Consider the following 26,954-nt stretch of genomic DNA (forward strand, 5'->3'; position numbering starts at 1 on the left):
TTTCAAAAGAGTACGTCTAATTTCCCATCACTCTTTAGCTTATTTAATGACTATTAAGAGGAATAATTTTTCCCTAGCAAAAAGAGATCATTTTCCACACTTCAAAGATTACCCATCCCTACTTCCTGGAAACTTCTTCAGCAGTCTGCTCTGCCAAGGAGCAGGAGCTCTTGTCCTTGAGAGAATTTGCAAATTGAGGAAATATTTTCTGTCATACATCTCATAGCACATTTGAGAGTAATACTCAAAATCAGACCCTCTCAAAGATAATAAAATTGGAAAGGATTAGGAATAAAATGTTAAGAGAAAGAGCTGTCAGTAGTTATTCATTCAGCCTGATCTACAATGCTATGCGTGGTATTAAAGCTTGAAGAAAAGGAAAGTTTAGCAGGCGAAGTCAAGGAAGAGAGAAATACTGTTCTCATTTATATACTTCTGGGTAGAAAACAAGAGACATAAAAAGCAGTTAATCAAAGTATGCCTCTTTTAATCAGTTCAAAGAAGAAAATCCACAATGAGATTTACTGAGACTATTTCCAGATAGACTACATTACAAGAGAAGTAGATCTGCCAAGCAAAACTGACGTTTTTGTCAAGGACCCAACACTTCTTTTGTTAGCACTTTGGGAAGGTTCTATTTTAGACTTACTATTCCATGTTACCTCAGACTGAAAGCTCATTAGTAGCTGCAATTAATCAGGTACCTTCCTTTCAGAAAGAAAGAAATTCAGCTAAGTATTACCATTTTAGTTCAAAATTGAAATATGTATTCTGAAATCTCTTCCACTCACCCCAAACTTATTCATCACACTGCATTTTGCACTGTGGCACAGTCTCAGGGCACACGTGCTGGACTCCTTTCAGGTGGAATTAACCTTAGTTGAGTCATGCTCCAGGACACACCTAAAGAGCTTGACCACTACCAGGTGTGCAGTTCACAGAATCAGGCTATAGCTAATTTGTAATAAAACACTAGAGATTCAAATAGTGTGAACATTTAGTGTCTCTGCCTTACTCTGTCTACTCCTGTTTTGATGCTCTGCTTTCCAACATCAGATGTGCCTTTGGTGAATTCCAAACCACTTTACAATGCAGACTGCAGAGCAGCAAATAGGGATGGTAATGAAAGTCGCCTGAAAAGCACATTCCTAATCCAAAGTAAAACACTGATGTATGTGTTTTAGGATGAAATAAAGACTCTTTGGAATCGAATATGTTGCATGACAGTTCTATGCTTTGTTTTGCAATGTACATAAATACCTTTTTGTTTTCAAAACAGTTTTCCTCTCAATCTTCACTCAGATCACTGGTGGTTAACTCTCCTGGATAAAAAGGTCAGCAAGTCTCAGACACTTCTGAGCACATCAGGTTAGTATAAATGACAAAAAGGAGTGCCACAATCTAAGAGGTAACATCTATACTGATAAATAAAGCACCCAGGGGTCTGGAGGTCAGCTGGCAGTGCATAGCTTCAATCAGCGAGTCTAAACTCTTTGCCTTTCTAAAAGTCATGAATACCATAATTGTGTTGCCCTCACAAATGGTCCACACTAGGGTTTGGATATTGTCTGAAAGACTGCTAAGCAACTCAGGACCAAATTACGCCAAGGAAAACGCTGAAAGGTTAACAGTAAGATCAAATTCATTTGAGTGCTTGAAGCCACACCAACACGTTTTAGAGTACTTAGTAGCCAGCAACACCCACCTACAGAATGTAGATGATATCAAACCTATCTTCAGCTATTATTTGGTTTATATGGCAGTTATTTGACTAAATCCAAAGTTCCTGAACCTTGAGGTACGACTGTATGTCTAGGTACCAGCAGTGGAGAGATTAGAAGACTACTTGGTTTTGAAAAACAAAGACAAGTTGTTCTTTTCCAGTACACTGAAACATTCATAAAAATTATCCATAGAGCGCATTAGTGAAAGTACCTTAATCTCACATATGAACATGAAATTAATTCCAAAAGATACTTGATCTGAAAATACCAAGCAAGCTAATGAGTAGTTATTTAGACTGCAATTTACAATTAGTGTAACTATATTTTTGTGAAATAATATTCCAGGCAGTTATTTTCCATGATATTTGAGAAAAGACTTCTCAGTATTTCTTGCAGCTTCTATAGAGAGCACACAAGCTTCTGTTAAGAGTCTTCTTTTAAGCCACATTCAGCTAAACATGATAGAGAATTAGTTCTCAGTGAGCAGATGTGTTCCTAATGAAACTGCAACATCACAACTTAAAGCAAGTTTTATAGTCAGTGAAGTCAGTTAGAATGAAACACTGTCCTTATCCTTAAATAACTTCCCTCCGCCTTCCATTTTAGAGACTGTTTTGATTACTTAATTTAAGGCAAAAAGATTCTGTCTCCTCAAGACAAGGACAAATTCTCCATTCTCTTGACAGGAGTCTGTTTGCCAAAGTTTCACAGAAGTTCTTGAAAAATAATGATGCTCTGCAGAGCAGTCCACTTTTTACTACTTCTAAATTCCATCCAAAAGGAACTTACAAAACTACATCATGTTCATGTCACACCTCAGTGCCTTAAGCCATGGCACTAGACTGGTGGGTTTATTTTGTTTATTTTTCTTTTGCCAGATGTACTGGGCTAAGTCATAAGTTTTGTAAGGCTGCATAGTCTGGAGGTAATTTTCAAAGAAAAAATATCTCCCAGAGGAGACAGCACTAACACTAATTGCTTAAAAAAAATACACATGAAGCACTCACTGCACTTTTTTGTGACACTCAGCAGTGAATCACATATTAGACTAATAGAATGGAAATGTTATAAAATTTAAAAGATGAAGTCTTCATTTTATGCTATAAATTGATGAAGCAAGATGTTATTGTGAAGAGAATTAGTTTGACCCCAGTCAGATTAAAATGACACTAGAATTATAAGAATTACAGAGTCAACTCAAGCAGGTTTACTACATTTAATTATATTCAGCTACAAAACCTACATCCAGTAGACATTAAGTTAACCTTACTGACATTTCTCAAAATCTGTCAAACTATTGAAAGCCGAAGAGAAGAAACAGAGCTATCAGAGTCTAAAGTATGGACTCTCCCTACTACGCACAGATAGAAATCACCCAGAAAAAAAAACAACCCAGTGCCCCTTGAGGTCTAGATAACTCCTGTCTGCCTGCTCACTCCTTCATTCACATATATTTCCCCTTAATAACCACCCTAAAGTCTACCCTCTAGTAATGTTTATATATATATATATATATATATATATATTTCTCCTCTCTTCAATTTTTATTTTTTTTATACTTGTCTGCCAGTAAAATGGACTGTCTCCAAAGTGTAGATGCTGTGTTAATGAGAAAGCCAGAAACTTCTTTCAGGGCATAATGTAAAGCTTATAAAGAGGAAAGGAGAGGAAAAAAATGGAGTACAGAAGTAGACAGGAACATAAATTGTTTGCTTGCCCCAATCCCCTCCTCTCCTTCTGAATTAATCACGAAGCAAACTAAAAAATGAAGAGGTGATAAAAACAAAATCAAGTCTGATTATTAATGATTATTACTTCCACTTGGAGTCAGTACCTGATTATCCATTTTCTTCTCCATGACAGCTGAAAGAAATGTTCTAGAGAGAGCATTAGCCACAGATGATTCCAAGTGCTGCAACTCCGCTCTTTTTAACAATAAGTTTGATTTTTGTTTTCTTTCTCTAAGGGCTCAATTACAGGTAGTAAAAGACAGAAGGAAACATTCTTCCAAGCTACAATTTATACTGTCAAAATGAAAAGAAAGCTCTTCTGGGTTGCATATGTAAATCAGAACTAAACAATTCCAGCTCATTAATTTTCATCACCAAACTGCTGATACCATTCTGACAATTCAAATTTCAGATTTGTATCCTGGAATACCTCTCTATTAAAGCCACAGATCATAGAATAAAAGAATGGCTTGGGATGAAAAGAACCTTAAGGACTTGAATCTTAAAGTTCCAACACCCTGCTGTGGACAGGGTTGCCATAAGCCCCATCCAATCCTGCCCTGAAACTTTCCAGGAACTGAACATCCACATCTTCCATGGACAACCTGTTCCAATGCCTCTCACAGTGAAGAATTCCTCCCTAACATCTAGTCTTAATTTACTTTCTTTTAGTTTATAACCATTACACCTTGTCTTTGCACTACACTCCCAGATACAGTTTCTTTCCCTTATCTTTCTTGTACATGCCCTTTAAATATGGCAAGGCTGCTTGCAATCCCTAGAGCCTTGTTTTCCTTGGCCAAATAACCACAATTCTCCAAGCCTTTCTTCATAGCTCCAGCATAGACATGCTCCAGCCCTCTGATCATCTCTGTGGCCCTCATTTGGGCCCAATCTAACAACTCCACATCCTTCTTGTTCTGGGGGCACAGGCATGGATGCAGTACTCCAGATGGTGTTTCACAAGGGCAGAATAGAGGAGGATGATCACTGCCTTTGACCTGCTTGGCCACCTCTTGTGATGCAGCCAAAGATACAAGTAGACCTTCTGGGAAGTATGCACACACTGCCAACTTGTGTCCAATTTTTCATCTATCAGAACCGTGAAGTTCTGCTCAGGGCTGCTCTCAGTCCTTTTATTCTCCAGTCTGTACTCATGCTTGAGATTACCCTGACCCAGATGTAGCGCACTGCACTTGGATATGTTGAACCTCATTCATTTCACATCAGTCAACTTCTCAGTCCTGTCCAGGTCCTTTTCAATGGCATCCCTTCCTTCTGTCAGATCAACAGTACCACTCAGCTTGGAGCCATATCCAACCCTGCTGAGGGTGCACTCAGTCCCACAGACTATGAAATTAATGAAGCTAATAAAAAGATCCCCCCCAAGTACATGCTCAAAGCAAAATGTGCTTAAAGAATACTTCTTAGGAACACAATTTAGTGGGAAATGTTAGTGATAAGTGAAAAGTCTTTTCCAACCTTGTTGATTCTTTCTTGCTGGAATCAGTATCTTTTCTGAAAAGATCAATTTGCTTTTGAAAGCCTTTTGAGACAAATGCATCCCACTACATCTTCAACCTTGATGGCTTCAAATGAGTTATAATGGTGCTATGTTTTGGTTCATGCAACGTTTAACACAGAAAAAAAACCCACAACTATTACTCTTTCAAGAAGTGTAACTTCCTTTCAATAAAGAAATTAATTAATTAATTAATACATTTAAGCCTCATCTGAAAGTTCTTAGGTAAAACGGGTGATATATCTAATTTCAGATGATTGGGAGCAAAGATGTTAAGATGTGAACAGTAAATAAATTGATCCGTATTCCATTTCTATCATCCTTCCCTTGGCAATTATGCTATGAGATAAATAAGTAATTAGATTTTAAACTCATGCCACTTGCTAATTTTGGATACAGTAGATTTAAGTAATTTTCTAATGTAAAATAACAATGATCTTCATTGTAAGTATAACAAGAAAATACTACATTTCTGTGGAGCTAGCTGTAGTGTTTTAAAATGCATCTATTATCTATAGACTATATGAAGACTAAGGGAATGTTATTTCCGTGGATATAATTTCTATAGAGAGTAAGAATAAAAATTCAGTGCCTTACAAATTTTAAATTGAATTATTTATAGCAATAAATTCATGATAATATCAAGAAAAAGTACCACATTACTATTCCATAATACAGTTCTTGTTAGAAAATAGGATCTTTTTATTTCCTAGTTTTAATATATTACAAAAAATATACAGCCAGGAATGCACATTTGTTCCAGTAGAATCAAAGATTCCTTTAATGATCACAAAATCCTGAATAACAGACTCGAAATTTTAGTGCTGTAAAGCAACTCTTCAAAGCACACTTAAAAATTTAATCCTTTTATGTAATGTCATTTTTTCTCTTATTTTTTAAAAAAGATTATTCTGTTCAGCACATCCAGCACATACACCATATGATGCACCAGATGCCTTAGTAATTAATCCATCTTTTAAATGAAAATACAATGAATAGTTGTGTAAAACAGTGTGTTGATCCAGCTGATAAACAGGCTGATAATTTATGAATAGAAATAGAAAAAAAAAACTTTATAAAATGCTATAGCTACGTCACAAAACAAGACTGTTAAAGATGAACTGGCAACATTTCATAGAAGCATAAAATATCCTGAGTTGGAAGGGAACAGGAAGGATCAAGTCCAACTCCCAGCTCTACACAGGACCACTCAAAATTCAAACCCTATGTATGAAAGCAGTGTCCAAACTCTCCTTGTACTCAAGCAGATTTGGCACTGTAACCACTGCCCCAAGAAGCCTGAACCATGCCCACCACTCTCAGGTAAACACCTATTCCTAACACACAGCCTGACTTTCCCAACACAACTCTGTGCTGTTCCCTCAGGTACCATCACTATCACAAGAAAGATAAGATCTTGCCCATCCTCTGTCCTCATGTTGAAGCTAGTAGCTGCCCCAGCAGGCATGCAGAGGCACAGTACTGGTGATGACCAGACCACTGCTGATAGGCTTCTCTAGGGTGACAGCACCAATAGGTTTGATGTCACAAAGTCATAGTGTCACACCACCAGTGGATGGACTGTGACCTCATGGCCCACTACAGCATACACTGGGGTATGACAGAGCCAGGCCCAGCCCACCTTATTTCTGGACTCTGTCTGAGCGACTTTGGCCACTCCTCATACTTGCAGCTCTGGACCCCTTTCCATCTTTGTAGCCCTCCTGTGGATATTTCAACTCTATTCTTAAAGTAAATCCGTATCAGAGATTATCATACATCCTTGTGTTACCATTTACACATGACTCCTGAAGGATAGCAGAACAACGACTAAATGTTACCTTTACTAAAACACTGTGTATAACAGAAGGATACTGTAAAAAATAAAGAAATGCACAAAACTATATTATAATTTCTGCTTGAAGAGAATATTTTATTAGTATGGAATAAACTTGCATTTCATTAACACAATCACACTGATAAGTAATTCCTTAAGCCTTTCTAAAAACATCACTTAAAACTGTTAAATGGGATTTGTATGGAAAGATACATGCCCATGAATTTCCTTGCAGTATCTGGGTCTTAGCTGCAGGCAGTGAAACAAAAGAAAAAAAATCTTTCTTTGCCTGTTGATTGAACAGCCTTTGCTGGAGAAGAAGATTTCAACATATGCTTGTAATAAAAAGTTTCCAAATATGAAATACATCCTCATGGTATCCATTGTGAGATCAGTCTTGGTGTTTTCTGCCAATCAACTTAATAGTCTTATGTATACTTAGAGGAGAAAGAAATTTCATAGAAGAAACGAAATAAATCCTCATCACTATCTCCCATGTTACTTAAGACAGTTTTTAATGTGGATGCATGTTCTCCTGTTTAATATATTCATGTCATATACCAGCTATTATATTTTTATATTATAAATCCATTCTCAGTGATGTTAAAATACCACTCCTGATTTACACGAGCATTAGAAGTAAGTATGTTTTTACTCTCAAGTTAAATGATTGCATTATCTTCGAAGAAGTCCATATTCAATATTGGATGGGACAGGATAATGCACAACCTATTCATGCAAAAAAAAAAAATTAAAACTGAGATACTGAAGAAAATTTTGTAACTGAAAATCATTCTCCACGTCATTTTCAGTGAAGTTTCATTGTGTATTCAGGAAATATAAACCACTGAAAGAAATATACTCAATCCACATTTAAAACACAAACAAAACAAAAAAAAATCCAATGCCTTAATTAAACCATCTTTTATTTAGCTTCCCCATTGGTAAAGCAGGAATAATAATGCTCCCTCACTTGGCATTGTACTATGACACCACTATTGCCACTCTGTGCCACTATTTCTAACTGATGTTGTTTACGGCTAGATGATAATAGCCATTAACAGTACGAATCACAACAGTAGTACCAAGGAAGCTCTGTCCACCAGCACACACAGCACAGCAAACACACATTTTTTCTACTAGCTTCTAAGGAGTATTTAATCACCAACTACAGACTGAGCTTCTCTGAGCCCCACATGAACTCTATCCACTCACTCCATTAGTCTTCCTGCAAAACTGAGCATAAAAAGGCAATCTTCATCAAGAGTCATAATGACTACAATTCCTTTTTTTTTTTCTTCTTTTTTAAAAGAAAGAATAAGCAAGAGTTCACAATAAAAACACCAACAGGCTTTGATTTCATCGCTGTTTGGGTAAGACTGCTTCTGTGGTCTTCAACAAGTCAATTACCCCCCTGATACATACTCCTCCCACTAAAACAAGGAACTCAGTAGTCCTTTAAATCAAGGAAGTGCTATGAAACTTGGCTGCTCAGACTCTAGGAAGATCTTCTACAGCCTACGCTGCTCCTGCTGTGTTTTTCCCAGCAGACTGCATTATACAGAATGTGCCTGGTCACAGGAAGAGTTTCTCCTCATTCTTTATTCATCTCATGACTTAGAAAACCTACACAAACCTCACAAAGGCAAAATTCCCAAACTAACAGGCAAACAGTTGTGCAATTTTGGCATGGCATAGGGAAGCATTGTTAGACTACAGATTTTATGGTATTATACAAGGTGTGAACAAGCACCATGCCACTCTAAATACAGTAAAAAACAATTGAGGTTTTGCATTGATTTTCCTGCCCACAACTTCTCTAAACACTACAAATGTATTTCATCCTTACTAGTCTGAATTTCACAACATGATAACATGATAATATTGATTAGATTGTGCTGAAGTGTTACAGCTTTTCAAGGTTATATCCTTTCAAGAGTTTGTAAATCTCATTACAAAAATCTGCCTGCTGATATACATAAATAGAGCAGCAAAAGGACTCCATAATGACAGCTCTCACTGGAGAGAAACTTTTTCAGGCAGAAAGTTCAGACAACCAGGTACAGAGGACATCAGCCTTTCTCTCCTTTCAGCAAATAAAATATAAACAAAACACCACACAAAAGGTAGTACAGTAGTTTGCTAAATTCCAAATTACTCTTGAGGTACACATCCATTCTTAACCAATGGAGAGGAAAAAAAGAGCACTTAGGAGCCATCTGCTTTTTAAAAACTTTTACTGCTTCTTGTTTCTCTCTGAGAAATTATGGAGAAAAAGTGTGTAACATTAAGGATGCCCAGGTGGCCCTGGCAGACAGAAGGCCAGGCAGGAGTCAGCACTGCATGCTGGCAGCCACACAGGCAAACAGTATCTATGCAGATGCAATCAACCTGACTTGTCTTTGCTTAACCATTCTCAGAACACATCCAAACACTGCATCAAGTTCTGGGTCCCCTGGTACAAGAAGCATACTGACAAACTGGACTGAGTGCAACAGATGGCCACAAAAATGGCCGGAGCACTTCCCAAGAGAAACTCAGGTAGTTTGTTAAATCGGGTGAAAAGACAGCTTTAGGGGGACCTGCTGCAGCCCCCAACTCACCATGGGAATAGCTCAGCAGTGAAGAAGGTTGCCCACAGAGGTTAGGCACCCTCCATCCTTGGAAGTTTGCCAGACACAAGGAGGAAAAGCCTTGAACAGCCAAGTCTAAATTCAGGACAGATGCTGTTTTCTGCAGGTTATATTCACTGACCCCTCGAGGTCCCTTCTACCTAAGTGAACCTCAGTTTTATATGTTGCTACTGTTACCATGATGCCACTGACATGCAATATCAGCTGCCACTTTGCAGGTACAAGTCATGCACTGCTCCTTCTGCTGAGCTCCGCTACCACTTCTATTCTCAGAAGTCTCTGCACTCACAAATGAAAGTAATTCTATTTATATTCATCTCATAAAATGTTTAAAACATCAGAAAAAAATGCTTACAATAAGAAACACAAATCTGAGGTGTAAAGAGAATACCAACACTGTTCTTTTTCCAAGATAAGACATTGTTTTTCAAAGCAGCAGGTGGGAACAGGACTTATTTCCATTAAGATGTTAAAGTCTTAAGCTTGAATATGATTTTTATCAGTTTGATAGCTATATTTATGGAGCTATGTACTGACGGAAGCAGGACTCAGATTTTGTTTTTGAGGGAAGAGATAAAAAAGGAAGAAATGTGGAAGAAAAAAAATACAGGAAAAAAATCATACTGCCTAATGTTTAACAATACATTTGGTAAATTTCTTTAATAGAATCTTGAAACTATTATATTCCAGATATGGGATGGAAGGATGGAGTAAAAAAAATTATATATATATTCTCCCCGGTCAGTGAGGAATCAACAAAATTTGTAATGGAATGTAATTATTATGAGGCTTCATACAGTGGTACACATAGACATCCCCTCTCTATTATGAAGCTTCACCATCTATTTTCTTTTCCTTCACACGTCAGGATACAAATTCTGCTACACTCTTGACAAAAATTTCAGAAATCCGCTTTTGCCCAGCAAGAAACTGCAAAAGAAAATGACTGTGTGGGTGGAAAAGCTTCAATTAATAACTATATCCTATGGATTTGTATTGTAGTGTAGACAGGTACCTTGGAAATAATCTTGAAACCTAAAGCAAGTGCTCATATAAATTGGAATAAAAAAAAAAAAATTAAAAAAAAAAGCCAAAAAAGTTGAAGCAAGCTCTGCTTTTTATGGTCATATTCAGTATGACTGAACGCCAGCCCAGCATACAAAAATACTGGTGTACAACATTAATGGTAGCCATCTCTCTTAGGAAAACAGCATGACTGAATGTTGACCCTTAGAAAAAAAAGATGAGGAGGGAAAAGGCAAGAGACCGATGTTTGTGGTAATGTGACACCTAGTGATCACAGTCAGGAAGTTTCTCTAATGGTGGGTGCAAAAATTAAATAATTAAGTGAATGCACCAGATCTTGTTTTAAAATAAAAATAAAAAATAGAGAGCAAATATTATAACCTTTATCAAAGTATCTAAATTATGTCGCCATAGTGAAAAAACACAAGAGGAAGAAAGGAAATCTGCATATGCCACATTACGTTACCTTGTTGAGATAACAGTTTGAGTAACTCCAGAGCAGAACAACATCGAATATAGTTCCCCAACACTTCTTTCCTTTGGGTCTTTTGCTGAATAAAGAAATCTATTGATAACTCCCACACAGAGTGACAAGAAAGCTATCAGAAAACTTGGTCGATTAGTTGACATGCAGTATAAATAATGGAATTTTAACAGAATAGTTTCTATTCTACATAACAGTGAGATATATACCTTTTAAAATGAAGAAATAAAGTTTGTAAGGCTATCACTGCCTTTCACGCTTCCAGCAAGACAATGAGAAGTACAGAAAATAACTCATAATCAGTGTAAGATTCAGGAAGAACTGTGGCACAGGCATGCAGTAACTATTCCTAAGGGATTGCGCCTCTTGAGAATTTCTGAGGAGCAAAGAGGGGAAGAGCTATATGAGAAATCTAAATAAGCTCACTACAGATAAAGGAAACACACTGCTTTCTGAAATCAGCTCAATATGAACATGTGTCTGATTCAGAAGGAGGCAAGCAGCACAAATTACACTGATAAGCAAAACATTAGAGAATGTCTGACTGAAGCCTCACTTATCTAGAACAGAATACAAATAAACATTCCAGAGTCTATGGATATATTGCAGGAAAGACTTAAAAGAACTTGATAGTGTTAAAATACAAGCACACAAAATATTTTAATACTATGTTTCAAAATCTAGCTTGCTGTCTTCAATTTAAAAGTGAGCTGAGATACTTTTCAAGGAGTCTTCTTTCTGAAAAGTAAAAAAAAAAATAAAATATAGGTACCTTTAAGTACTATGACTGCCTAATTACCATAACCCCAGACAATGAAATGGGCTCAGCATGCAGGGTTCAGTAGTTAGATCGTACCTGGCATAGTTCTATATCATTTCTGAGAAAAAATTGTACACACATCTCTGGGAAGCTGTGCAGTTATGAACACGGTACAGAAATACCTGTCATAAAATGCCACTGTTGAATCTGAAGTCTAAGTGACTTTTTATAAGACTGTATATACAGACATTGCTTCAATCACATTTAAAATACTCTGGAAAGTGAGGTTAAGCTGACTTGTGTTCACTGGAAAGAGGCAGCTTGAAGAGCTTTTGATTTATGTTCCTGCTTCTGATGTAAGGTCCAGGTAAGCTGCATGGCCAGGAGCCTCTGGCTCCCACCATTCCTATCCTTTTCTTCAGATCCCAGTGCTGCTCCAGGCAATACCGCAGGCAGAAGTCCCGTAAGTATCAGCAGGAACTGCACGTCCCATTGGCCTTAAATGTATACATTTAACACAACTACAAGAACACCAGCCTAAAATATCACCTAATGATAGTGATTATACCTCACCTTTAGCGCTGAAACATTCTGAACCACCATGCAATCCCCCCAGCTGTTAACATTTCAAGTAATTGCTGCACAGATTATTTTTACAGCCCAGGAGCAGGTCTTACAAATTAAGAGCTGCAAAGCAGCTTTAAAACACAGACAATCCTAAAGCAGGTTTAATTTGATTCTTTTCTTTTTAATTACAGAAATTCCAAAAGCCAAGAGTTCAGTGTTTGTCTCCCTTGCAACACGTGTCAAATGAGTGACACGGATACACAGCATACAGAGCCCAGAGTGGCTCAGACAGGACAACAGCTAGTTGCACAGATTTGTGGCAGCTGTTGCACATGCTTGTGGTTCCACGTGTCTTTTAATACCTTTCCTTCTACACTTGTTCTTCCAAACATCTACTCTCTGATTATGGAGGCTTTAAGAGGTAATGGAATTGCTCTGAAGAGGAAAGCATCTTTAAGCCACGCAGCATGGAGCAGCAAGCAGGTGGCTTCTGAATGATGCTCAGGATATTAGGAAGGTGACACAATTCCTCCTTTAAAACCAGACAGCTGTAGTCACTGAGACAGCTTGAAAGACGGGGCAAAGAGCGAATGGGTTGTTTATTTCAGCACCAGTAAACTACTTTATAATAAATGCAACTTTCCAGACAGCGACTGAAAAATGCTGCAGTTACACTTCCACTGAATAACCGCATGCCAAGAACAGCGTTATACTCAATCACTAAGTCCGTCATTACTTCAAAAGGTACTGAGGACGTACGAGATGACGCTAATTTAATAACTCAAGGACACTTGAGAACCACCATCAGAGGGCATCGTTTATAAACGATGTGCCAAACGCTCTGCCACGAAAGTAGCGAGTCCCTCCCAACTCCCCACTTCCCTTCCAGCGCGATACCGCACAAGTCGAGACGCAAAGTGCTCCCCCCATCTCCTTTCCCAACACCGGCCCCCAAAACTTTCCCGAGGCTGAGGGGGGGGGGGCGGCCCAGAGCTGCCTCGGGGCGGCCGGCAACGCTTCCTCCCCGCTGCCCGCTCCCCTCCCGCAGGCGCCTCCTCCGGGCAGCGCCGCCGGCGGGAACCGCCCGCCCCGAGCGGCCGCGGGAGCCAGGACAAGCGCGGGGAGCGCAGGTACTTGCCCAGGTGGGGACGAGGAGGCTGCCGGGGCGCTCAAGCGGTGCTGGAGGCGGCTGCTTCCCCGCCACGCTCATCTCCTCCCATGCAGCTGGCTGGGTCCTCCTGTGAGACGGGCGGCTCGGCAGGACGCGGCGCCTCGGGCATGGAACCCCGGCAGCGGGCGGTGCTGGGGGGGATCGCACCGTACCGCGCAGCGTTCTGCCCCGCCGCCCGGGCGGGGCGGCGGCACGGGCACGGCGGACCGGGAGGAGGGGTCTCGCCGGAGGCTGGGAGCCAGGAGGCTGAGAGAGGACGGTGGCGGAGGAGCGCTGCCTATTTAACTTCGCTCTTCTCCGGGGGGAAGGCGCCGCCGCTCTCGCTCCCCACCCCTCTGCGGCCACATCTCCACAGCCGGGCTCTGGGTGCAGCCACCGGCGCTGCTGCGCTCCTCCCCGGCTCTGCACCGCGCAGCCCCCCCCGCGAGGCTCGTCCTGAGCCTTTGGGTCGCTCCCGTCCCGCCCCGCGCTGAGCAGCGCCTCGGGCTGGGCAGTCTGCACCGGGGAAGGGACCGGGGGCGTTGGAGCGGCGGGAGTGAAGGGACTCGGGACGTGCTGCAGACTCACGCCATGTCCCCCCGACATTTTATGGAAAACCAGCTTTGGGAAACTTCTCGTGGGTGCAACACCTCACGGGGATGACGGGAAGGAGATGAGATGGCGCATAGAACCGTGTGGATTGAAGTGGACCCTTAAAGGACATGCAGTTCAACTCGTCTGCAATGGACAGGGACATGCACGGCTACATCAGGGTGCTCACAGCTCTGTCCAGCCTGGCCTTGTGTGTCTCCAAGGATGGGGCATCCATCTCATCTCTGGGAAACTTGTTCTAGTACCTCACCACCCTTATAGTAGAAACCTATTTTTTACTTTTTTTCCAGTCTAAGTCTCCCTTCTTTTACATTGAAACCATTTCCCTTTTCTTGTCAGAGCACACCCTGCTAGAGTTCGTCCCTGAAGGCATGGCTCTAAAGACTGACCTGCCCCAATACACCCCGTGGATAAAAAAAGCACCGCTTATAGCGCTCCATGCCTGAAAGAGTTGTGACAATAAGGCAGTGTGAAATGCTTGAGAAGCTGGGCCACAACCACACACAACCACATAAACCCATGTGCATGCAGTGTGACACTGTGAGAGATGCAAGGAAAGAGAATAACCACACAAATGAGCTGCAGCCTGTCAGAGATGGATTGTCCCAGGCTGCCGAGACTGTGAGGTGAGAGGAAGCAGCAAATAACAGTGGATGTTCTATAGCTCTGGGAACATCACACCTTCGAGGTTGTATTTTGCAGAAGTCATAGGCAGTGCCCATGTACCAGACGTGTTCTGTCAGAATGTACAAACCACCAAAAAATATGGATGTATGAGTAGGGTATGTTTTTTTTTAATGTAAACGTGCTTAGACAATTTAGGAAGGATGGAAAAGAGACAGATGTTTGCTAGTATGGAAAACAGTTCTGTTGTAGTTACAAACTTGTTATCACATACTGCTTTTATTTTCGTGTTTCATCTTCATTCTCTTCTTCCATAACTATAGAAAATAAGCTAGGATTAGAAAACAGAGGTGCAAGTCAGTGTAAATAAAAAATACATGGCCTAGGAGTATTATGATGTACAGGGAATATATATGCAAAACGACTTACAGAGATAAGTCTCTACTTTTCAAAATGTTTCTATTTATCTATAAGCTTTACTTTTCTAAAACTTAAAATTATTTTCCGATTGGATACCATAAGCCTTGCACACAATGTATAACTTCCTGAGAAGCTTATCTGAAAACTGACAATTGCATAAATCATTTATGTAACGCACTGAAGATTGGATAACATCAGACAGCTAAGGAGCTGTTAATACTTAGTACTTTGGGGATTTAATGAATACATTTCATGAAATTATACTCTCCTATAATACTCCTGTACTGAAAGCAAGGGGATAGACGCAATCTGGGGGAAGATTAGTCAAAAATAAAGTAATTTAGTATTTAATTTGAGCTAAACCAATTTGTGATAGTCTGCAAAATTAATTAATTTCAACTAATAAATTTCTTATTTTCAAGAGACAGTAAGATCTAATAGCTTAAGAAACATATGAACTTTTTAGGAGTTGTTGCCTTGTTGAGTTTGTTACTAATGAAAAGTTTATGTGTGGTTTTCCTTTTCCTCTGTCAGTAATTTTTCAGTTTCACTGCATCCCTGATTCTGCAAAGCCTTTGCCATTCCTGAAATACAGTTAATGAAAGCTAGCTGTCAAGTAGCTTTTTTAATGATGAAAGACTTGTGGATTTTTTTTTCCAGATGATCCTATAATTTAGAATAGAGCATTTATTTATAAATTTATAGCCCTTGAGATTTCATTAAAGTGATAGAAAATATCAACAAAGTTATCTTACAAAAAGAGAGTAAATCCAAAGGATGCAAAACATGGTTTTTAATAAAAAAAAAAAAAAAAACAACGTGATTTTAAGTTAAATTCTTGATGTTAAATAGTACCCAAAAAGTTTCGTTAAGATTAGACCTGGCAGACAGCAAGAAAATATCAAATCATGTGTAAAGTTTGAATAGAAACCGTGTTCATGAAAACAAATGCAAACTGCTGAATTCAGAAGATGTCACATTACGGATCTGTCTGTTTCCTTCTGTTTTCATACAGATTCTTGCATTCTTACATACAAGTATACACACAGATGGTTGAAACTGTGTAATTCTATTTTCCAGGAAATGTTACTGTGTCTTAAAAGACATTATAAATATTCATGTCTACATGTAAACATTCACACAGCTAATAAAATCAGGTTGTTATCTTAATACAAAGCTCAATATTTGTAGATATTCCACTTTTCATTTTTAGACAATAATATTTGCTAAGTTCTTCAGAAAAACATAAGAATCATAGAATTGTTAGTTCTATTTTAGGTCTTTTTGTTAAGCTGAACTGCATTTTGAACTTTATTATACTGAATATTTTACTAGAAAGATAAGTGCTTCTTCATTTAATTTTGTGGAAAGACATCAAAAATACGGGGAAGTAGAATCATAGAATCATGGGGGGTTGGAAGGGACTTCTGGAGATCATCAAGTCCAACACCTCTGCTAAAGCTGGTTCCCTACAATAGGTTGCACAGAAAAGTGTCCAGGTGGGTTTTAAATATCTCCAGAGAAGAAGACTCTCTAAACCATACTTTTCTAAGGATACCAGTTCAAAGTTTTTAATGTAAAAATTGCATATAAGGCAAGATAGAAATGCTACATGTCCCAGGGAAACTGCCGCCTGTATTGAGAGGGAAGCTGCCAGCCAGCCACAAGTATCCTTCATTTTATTCAGGCACAGGTACACTCCACTGTGGCGCCCTGCAGCCAAATTCAAAGGCTGACTGGTGGAAACTGGTATCATTTTGTCTGTCACTGCTGAAGGAATGAGTATTGCCTGTATCAGTCAGGAGCTCAGTGTCTCAGGCTGTTTAAGAAAGTAATTCATCAGGTTACTGTGGAAGATGATCAAAAACGGTTGTCTGAACAACTGGATATCTGAATGAGGTATTCTCAGTGTGTTTATAGAGGGGTACTGAAGTGATCAGGATGTACTCTTATTTCAGAATCAGATGATTTTGGTAACACTGAAAACATCCATGTGTACACTTCATCACCAGTTGTGGTAAAGCAGCAAAGTGTAAGTGGCAAGTGGGTGGCTAAATGGCAAGTGTTTTGAGTACTATAGAACGAAATGAGATTTTGATACTGTTTCTTGAAGTTGTTTTTCCTTTTTGCTTGCCTGTCCTTGAAATCTACCAAATGGAGGAGCTGATGTTCTGCAAACTAGTACTTTATGTGTACTCATTCTCTGCAGATAGCAGCATGTCAGGATGTTAAAGCTGTGTCAGTGTGCAAAAAGGAGTACAGTATTATTATGTGGCCAAAGAAAGCACAAGTTTGTGAGAGAGAGAAGAGCTGAGTTCTGGAAACCTGTTGTCACTACTCAGAGTTTTCCATTGATTGCTTGGCTTCAAAATAATTGCCAGTTCTGAGAAAGGGCACAAATATATAGAAACCCCTGCTTCTTGGAAGCTGCTGGAGACTAGCTCTGAGAGGGACCCGGGTGTCCTGGTGGATGACAGGATAGCCATGAGCCAGCAGTGTGCTCTGGTGGCCAAGAAGGCCAGTGGCATCCTGGAGTGCGTTAAAAAGAGCACAGCCAGCAGGTCAAAGGAGGTGATCCTGCCCCTCTACTCTGCCCTGGTGAGGCCTCACCTGGAGTAGTGTGTCCAGGTCTAGGCTCTCCAGTACAAAAAAGACATGGATCTCTTGGAAAGAGTCCAGCTGTGGTCTACAAAAATGACAAAGGGCATGGAGCACCTCTCTTATGAGGAAAGGCTGAGAGACCTGGGTCTGTTCAGCCTTAGAAAAGAAGACTCTGAGAGGGATCTGACCCATGTCTATAAATATCTGTGGAGTGGGAGGCAAAGGGACAAGGCTGGACTTAGCAGTGTGTGGTGATAGGACGAGGGGAAATGGCCACAAACTGAAGCATAGGAGGTTCCACACAAAAGTGCGTGAGAACTTCTTCACAGTGCAGTGACGGAGCAGTGGCACAGCTGCACAGAGAGGTGGTGGAGTCTCCTTCTCTGGAGATGTTCAAGACCCACCTGGACGCCTACCTGTGCAACCTGGGCTAGGGAGCTGCTTTGGCAGGGGACTTGATGATCTCTGGAGGTCCCTTCCAACCCCTACAGTTCTGTGATTCTGTGAACTGCACATGACACGCCTTCCATCTTTCCCTTTTGCTTTGTTTTCTGCTCATAACATTTGGCAGCCAATGTGTAACCCTAATTGTGAGTTACTTGTCATATGACAAATATATTCGTTATTTTTACTTCAACAGTATTTGACCAGTGACTCATAACAATATAAGCATTTAATTAAGAAAGTAAATGTGATTAAAAAGGCGATCTGGTTGTACATAGAAGCACAGGTAAGTTATAATTAATGAACAGAGGCAGCATTATGTGGTTTGGGTAACCAATAAATAAATTGGATAGAATCTTCTCAGTGTATAATTCATAGCCCACTTCTGCCAGTAATCCCTTTGCCTTGTATGCTGAATAATGTTGGGGCTGGTAGACATGTTTTTTATGGATTTGTTGATTTATCTGTGGGCAATTCATGAATGGAAATAAGAGTGTGATATGTTCCTTGAAATGTTCATATAGCTTCATTACCATACTATACCACTGTGAATCAACTGACAGCTCGTTTTCAAAGAGATGTAGTGCAGCTTCATGTGAGACAGACTTGCTTTGTTTCATAAAAAAATAATGTGGAAGTGGACAATTAGAATTTTACTGCTGTTTTTATTGCCTGAGAAATCCCAGAAGAGTCTGTATTTAATAGTTCCCATGCAAAATAAAGTAGGAAATAAAATAAAATGTTCATTACAGTGATAATATCCTTTTCCTGCTCTTCATTCTACAACAGTGCAAAAATTTTCTATGTGCTCTGACACCACATTCTCTCAATTATTTTTTTTTAATCTTATATTTCTCTAGCTTTTGAGCTGTACATTTTACAGTAGTATATCTAAGATATTGGGAAAAAATGACAAATATTCACATGAAATGACTGTTTCCAAAGGCATTTACCAAATTCTTTGTAATTTTTATTATTATTATTATTATTATTATTATTGTTGTTGTTGCTGTTATTATATTGTTCAGTTGTACTCATTAGTACTCATTAGCAGAAAAATAAAAAGTTTGGTAGAATTTTTTCTTCTGTTCACACAATAATTAAACACAGAGAACAAAACAAAGACAACCAGGATTTTTTATACATTCCTGTATATTAAGCAGCTAATCAATAGCTTGCTAATAAACTTGACAACAAACTAGATTTTTTTAGTTTCTATGGCAGTTCATGGGTTCGTTTGACTGTTTATCTGTAGCAGTAAAATTGCCAGAGAGTTGGGGAAATACTACCCAACTTGGTCTTGCTCTAGCTTAACACTGACTCTGCAAATGTATGGTCTGAGCTGTGGTCTGAAACAAGCAAACAATCATACAAAGAATTGATCATTGTGCAATTACCCCAGGGGACAAAAAGAAGAGGCAGGGTGGTCAAAAAGGTTTCTCAGAAATTATGTATAAAAACAACCTGTAGCAGACATAAGAGCAGAGGGAAAAGCAAGAACTAAGTCCTCCCATCAGAGAACTCAGGCCAGCGGTGATTCAGTGCAAACATTTCATCTTAAATGATCTTGGGATCAGTTTTAGGATCCAGGTCTTGAAAAGTTAAACATAACAGTGAAGTAGGGTTAGATTGCAGAGAGTTACTGTTTAACAGCTGGAAGTATGAGATTAATGGGGATTAGCAATAATTGGATAATTTGGAATACATTTGTTAGTAACATTGTAACTGGGTTAATAATATGTCTTTGTTGTACTAGACTGCCAAGACACTAATTAGACTACTAATACATTAATGGCTCTGCATATGACAAGCATTCTGTAAGCCACAATAAATTCCATGTGGTTTAATGCAAAGTGGTGGAATATGTGACCAACAAAAACACCCTTAAGGACTTGCTGAAAATCTGAGAAAGAGATTGCAGAACAAGAGCGTCATGAAGTCTCTGTTTCATTGATTTGGAAAAATAAACTGAAGAACCTGTTTTTAACTGTCCTTTGGCCAAGGAGCAGAGTCCTATGCCTCCTCACTGGAGTGAGAAACTTTGAATTTACAAAGGAGACAATAAAGCTCAAAGAGCCAAACAAAACTCTGTAACTATAGAAGGGATAAAACGTACAAAAGGAAAAATAAAGCTCAAGGGGGTATCCTACCCTACTGCTGTACAGAGAAGGAAAAAGAAACCTGCGAGTTTTTCTTTGTTTTGGTATTGTTGGTTTTTGTGTTCTTTTTTTTTTCCCTATTGTTTATTATAAAAAATATGAAGAAATTAATGAGAGACTCAGTGTCTCTCATACACATTCAGATGCACATACAGGTGACCTGATTCTGTCCTGATATCAGGGAAGAACTGTTGTTGTGGGCTATTTTTCTGAGTAACAGGTGTTTTTCTTGATGTAAAGACCTAAAAGCCTGGCATACTATGACTGGAGTTAAGAAAAAGTAAGGAAAAGTAAGAAAAATCCCCATCAATACTCTTCTTTGCTGAGATTACTCAGAACTAGAAGCTCACCAGCTTTACTCTTGCAGTACTCACCTGCCTGCAGCATCTGAGGCACGGACTCAGATATGGACAATCTAAATCTTTTATTACAGGTTCTAACATCCCTTATATACATACACAAGTTCTCTCTTTGAACTTTCCCACCCACCTTTATGTGTCAGCTAAACATTCCACAAATACTCCTTAGCCGTGCACGCAGGCGCTTGTACAATCAGGGTCACAAGTCATTCAGGCATTGAACTCTTCCTCCGAACAGGGTTGTCATCATGAGGCCATCATACAGCTTACTTGAATTTATTTTTCTTTTCTTCTGCAGTGTCCTTGGTTCTGAGTCTTCCTTTCTCATTGCTGTTTATCTTGCTCCACAGCTTCAGCTCTGAATATCTTGTATTCCAGAGGGACTGTTGAGTTGATTGCACAATAAGGACCAAACCCATTGGACAAGGATGTGTTGTAAAACTTCCTCAGAAGCTGGCACAGAGTTTATGAGGTTGCCTTCCTCACCTGGGACAGGGTGGTGATGGCTTCTGTCTGGACATTTCACTGGGTTCTACCTCTGGCAACAGTATCTTTTGAAGATCCCTATCCATACCCCTCTAGTCCATGTGGCACTTTGCAGCCTGTCTCAAACTCACCAAAATAAGCTACTGTAGAGGGAACCCACTTCACTTCCCAAATCACCGAAGAACTGTGTTAAACTAGCTGACGTTAAAGTGTTCAAAACTTTTTATAGAGAAAATCAGAAACTCAGTATATACTGTACTACATATAATATATAGCTTTGCTTCCAAAGATGTATATTTTTGTGTTTATTTTTTTTTCCCAGTTCCTAATAACCTAGGCTGTCCTGATGATACAAGAAGTTGAGCACCAGACTAGCACCAAATGTGTATTTTCTCATAGTTTCACAGATTTCATTTCTACATGGCAACAACCAGGATGGAGTCTCTGAGGTCTGGTGAGCTGAGGTGACAACTACATTCCCTCTTGACCTGTATCCATACAGATCTCCTTCCAAATGACAGGTAGCTGAGAACAGCATCGAGGTGCAGCATTGATAGGCAGTGAAAGACCCCCTAGCATATATTTCTCCATCAAGTCAATCCAGATATTACCTGTCACCAAACCGTTCTTGCACTGTACTCTAGAAATTGCATACTTCCAGCACTGGTAGTCCAACTGTGATATCTTTGTTTTGTATGTTTTCTATAAGATTATCAGTTTTCCTCTCGGTTCTGTCTAATGAAATGCTATGCCACTTGCTTTTAATTGAAGACATTACAATGCCTTGCATTAATAGTAATTGGAGAAACCAAAAATAATTACACATGTAAGCAAGAGGGAATTTGTTTGAGATTTACTAAAAATAATATATGGCCCAATATAATGCACATAATCTTAGTAACCTAGTGAAGGTAGTCATTCAACCAAATAAATATAAAGGAGAAATAACTTTTATAAAATATCAGGGGAAGAAAGAGTCCTCCCAGATTCATAGTGTTCTGTCTGAGATGTTCTCAGACATTTACCATTTTAGGTACAAGACCTGTATTCGGTATACTGCAACTACATGGATATACTGTACAAGGAATGTAAAACCATGTGGGTTTTCTAGATCCCAGGTGGGATCTAAATGGTAGAGGTAAGGCTTAAATACAATTTTGAGTGCATCTGTTATCGCAGCAGAAGTTTAAATTCAATCAATATATAAAAGCACATCTATAATCCTGTTACTTGCTTTATTTCTTCCCATCTTTCCATGGTTTCTTTAACAAAATTGGCATGCTCAATAAAAGATTTGTTCCCTTCACTTCCATTGCTTTTCTTAGCATTTTTTTTCAATTTTCTGAAAGATAACAGGCAAAACTAACCACTTATTCAATTGATACTCTTTCTGTCAGAGGTGAGCTGTTTACTCTGAATTCCTATTAACATTTATGTCCAAGGGAGTTTACAATGAGCTTCAGTGAGATGAAGATCTAGCTGTAAATGTAATATTTTGTGTAGAAGTGCTGTTATTATTCTGATCAAGGCAGTTGTCTCATTCCCATAGACTTAATTTTTATTAAGCCAAAAAAACCCACAAGTATTTGGTTAAAATAACTTGCATGTATTTATAATCTTATGTTTTATATATAGATATTAATTTTTCACTCAGAATGCTGAATTCTTTTAATTCTGTTTTCAGTTATTTGTGCTCTCTTACCAGTTGTTGGCTGACTTTTATTTTTAACACCAACTGGAATGTATGGATTTAGACAGGCCTGAAATTCAATCCAATTTAGCATATATGAATGTACAATGAACTGGAAACCAGAGAAGTGAAGAATTGTCCACTCATCAAAGATAATACAGAATCCTCTGTAAATGTTTTATGTAAGGAAATCATTTGGACAAGAGGTAATTAATATGTGAGCTTCTTTTTGATTTAAGATTTATCTACTGAAGAGTGAAAGGGGATCGTATGAGCTGCTGTTTGTATTATAAACCACAAATACTGCTGCAGAAAAATTGATAGCACTTTTATATTTCTTTTGTTTCCATGCTCCCATCATTCCTCATTCTATATATTTTTTTTTTCCTACTTCTCTTTTCAAAGCCAAATATTCTATCTTTGGTGTTATAAATTAAGGAACTACCTTAGTCTTCTACTGCAAAATTTAAAAATGAATGAATGCAGTGATATGTTTACTTGCATTAATATTGTGATGGAAATAGAAGGAAAAGTGTTTTTCAAAAGCTTGAATATATTCTTGGCCCCAATTATATTTATTGTGCCAAGAGTAAAACTGTCACGAAAGAAGAATCTGAATTGAAAATGAAGTGTCATAATATTATTTTTAAGGAACTGTAGGTCTGTGGAAACATTCTTGGGTACTTAATAGTTCAAGATCTTACCTGAAGACTCACACTTCATATAGTTTGGACTAATTCAATGTGCCAAAGTGAAATTTGGGTCTATGCCCCCTACAAAGAAGAAAAACAAAAGAGACTCCAGTTCAGACTGTAAAATACAGTAGTAAAAGAGTAATCAAATTTCATTTGGAACTGAAATTTTCTGTCTGTCAATTATAAGACTTCACTGTCTGTCATTTGTGACATATATAGACATATTGTGACATATAGCAGTCATTTGCTGCAGAATTTTTAGAAAAAAAAACTTGATAATTTTTTTTTTCATGATGGTGCCAAATTTAAATGTAATTCAAAAATTTCAAGGCAGTTTTGAGGAAATAACATTCAATACATGGAGAGCTGAAGAAGAATCTTCTCGCATAGGGAACTGTAATTGACTTCTTGGGTCCTGGTAGCCAAACACTTATTTTTCTCTATTTCCTTACTTACCTTCTATAAAATTAAGTTAATTAAATATGTAATTTTTATTTATTTTTATTTTTTAACTGGAGGAGTGTTAGTGTAAGAAATAAACTAGGAATTTTGAGTAAAACTAACTTCAGAGCATAGTTAACAGAATTAAGTCAAGACTTATTCTGTTAACTAGTACAGAAATTAATCAGCTCTGAGGCAGCTAGTAGTTACTGTTTTACATTTATGGAAGAATATGAAAAAAAAATCAATAATGGATTATGTAAAGGGAGAAGACATTAACTTAGGCTGTATAAAATTACAGAGAAACAAAACAGTGTTAAGTATGATGAATTACGGGGCAAAGTCATTTAAATCACCCAGCAACAAAGGATCTATCTATTTACTTTCAGCATATATCATGTATATGTATCTAATCAGGAAAGAAAGGTTTTGCAAGGTGCCAAAGCCTTTTCACTTTTAATAGTCATTATATATGGGTCCAGAGGTCTACAATGAGAACAATTTGGTGATAGCACTTGATTGAGGAACTTTCTGCATCTATCTTGTGTGTGCAACTCTTAGGCTTGTGCCAAAGCAATTTTGTATTACTGTAGTCTGTATCTCTGAACAAATGTTAAAAATTACTTGTTAAAGGGGAGTGAGATGCTAGGGGGCTGGATAGAACAGAGACTCTCCAAAGTCAGTATTGCTAATAAATCCCTCATGAAGATGCCACTTAAGATGAACTATTTGAGTATGTCTCAGGAAACAGAAGATTTGAAGGGCTGTAAATAAAACACGCAAACAAACCAAACCAAGCCAAGCCAAGCCAAACCAAACCAAACTTAACACTGACAACAACAAATAAGAAATGAATATCCCCTAATATTCTATCACTCCTTGAATTTTCCATTTATGAATAAACAAACAATAATGTACTGAATATGGTACAAATAGAGAATAGGTTTGAAGACATGGTACAAATAGAGAATGGGTATGAGGACCTTATGGCTGAGCAATGCATGTTTCAAGGAGACTACTCGATCCAGCCATAACATTATCATATTGGATGAATATCCAAATGCAGTTCAGGCACTCCAAAATTAATGCCTACAGATGATAATTGAGAAGATTCACTTCAAAAGTGAATCCAAACTAAAAATACACACATATTACTCTTCCAACTCTCTCCTGAGAGAGTACCAAAAGATCTTGCTCTTTGCTTAGAGCTTTCCTGTAAAGTACAGGAGTAGAGAGCAGAGAACAACACACCAGTGACATTTCATGCTCAATATAACCTCAGTGAAAACTACAGAATATATTACTAAAAATCTGAGCATGTCTGAAACTGCATGATGACCTGAAAACCTGGTTTCTGCTCTGTTCTTGACTAGGAAAAGAATTCAGGGGTCAAGGGGCTGTCTTTTGTTCACTCAACATTATGGTATTTGTGGGGCTCTTACTTTAAACCACCAAAAAAAATCTGGAACAAGATTGCTCTATTTGCAACATGTATTTTGAAATATGATACCACAGTGAATGAAGCAGATGTGATCACTTTGGTAAGTCATCTCATAAAGCACTATGTCTACATAACTACTTCTTCATACACAGAATCATAGAATCATAGAATCACCAAGGTTGGAAAAGACACACTAAATCATCCAGTCCAACTGTCACCATCTCTGCAGTTGGTGTGGGGCAGTGACTAGGCAGGTCCAGGTTGATTTAGCAGGTATTTAACTGAACCTCACATTTATTTGTAGTGAGTCAGTCATCTGTACTTTTAAGAACTTATTCATGCAGCACAGTAATTCATCAACACTTTTTCCTGTCATTGGGATTTTCCTAATATATTTGTGTAACTGCAAACATCAAAGATTACTCCCGAAATAAAAGATCATCCCATTTCATAGCAGAAAGAATTAAAACATCAAAGTTTGCTAGTGGTTCAGTATATTTGTATGTTAATTTTTAGTGCCTGACAGAAATGCCTTCATAGGTCAGAATTTTGAAGCTTTTCCAGAAAGGAACAGTTTACCTTACAGAAATGCAGTTATTAGTTCTTTCATAATTAATCTATTAGGTAAATATTTTACCCCAAAGAGTTGATACCACCTGTGCCAAATGATTTGATACGATGAAAAAGAATTTGTTTAGTTTTGAAGTAAGGAAAACTACAAAATCCTGAGTACATCTTTGATCTGGAAAGTTTGTTCTTTACAGCATAACAGTGGGACTTGTGTATCCCTGAAGGAAGTGAAACACATAACATCAGGACATTGTTCTTACACAACGGTCAGATGAGACTGTTAAAAAAATTGTTACAAAGAACAAGCAAAGTAAAAAAGCAAATGGTTTCCTTTACTGTAAATAAAACTAGCATTATTAATTTAAATTCTCCATTGTATCAAATATGACAGGTCAGCCCTAGACCTAACACATACATTATGGTAAACTGTTTAGTGCAGTTTGTGCTGCTTATGTTTCAGAGCTTCAAAACAAAATACAACTAAAACTGTTTTGTTTGTATTTGAAGGTTTTCTTATTTCTCAAATGACCCACCTTTTGCCTCATTGAGATTAGTAAGAAGTGAAAGATAAAATTCTAGGCCGATAATCAGATGCTAATCTACTTACTATAAAAACTTCAGGAGAATCTGATATTTCCATTGAATACTAGAATTACTACACTAAATTAATCAAAACTATCCTCTACAATTAGGTTTTAAAAAAGGCCAAATTTTCAGAAGTTATCTCTAATTTGCCAGCTCAGTTTTAGTGTACAGTGGGGAATTTCTCTGAACCTACAAATTATGTTTTAAACTGCGACACAAACTTGTGTCTACTTTGTGCTATTAGTACTTTGAACGTGTACTCAGTCATAAAAAACATTTAAGAAGTTGTGTTTGGAAACCCAGTATAGCTATTATGTTATAGACAATACATATTTTTTGTGTTTGCTCTATAATTTATCTTGAATCAGAACTGCCATGATAAAAAACAAACAGA

At 38.2% G+C, this 26,954-nt stretch overlaps 2 protein-coding genes across 2 annotated transcripts in view; one reads left to right on the forward strand and one right to left on the reverse strand.

The window, feature by feature from the left end:
- Nucleotides 1-13,493, reverse strand: part of SNTG2 (syntrophin gamma 2) — a 221,909-nt gene extending 208,416 nt beyond the window's left edge. Inside the window, exon 1 of the mRNA XM_065730780.1 lies at nucleotides 13,422-13,493. Within this exon, the coding sequence (XP_065586852.1) occupies nucleotides 13,422-13,493 (72 nt within the window). The remainder of the gene's footprint in view (nucleotides 1-13,421) is intronic.
- Nucleotides 1-26,954, forward strand: part of PXDN (peroxidasin) — a 573,716-nt gene that overhangs the window by 459,590 nt on the left and 87,172 nt on the right. The window lies entirely within an intron of this gene.

Source organism: Cyrtonyx montezumae, unplaced genomic scaffold (genome assembly GCF_038088225.1).
Source record: "Cyrtonyx montezumae isolate F1298 unplaced genomic scaffold, pur_monq_1.0 scaffold_13, whole genome shotgun sequence".
NCBI classification, from domain to species: Eukaryota; Metazoa; Chordata; class Aves; order Galliformes; family Odontophoridae; genus Cyrtonyx; species Cyrtonyx montezumae.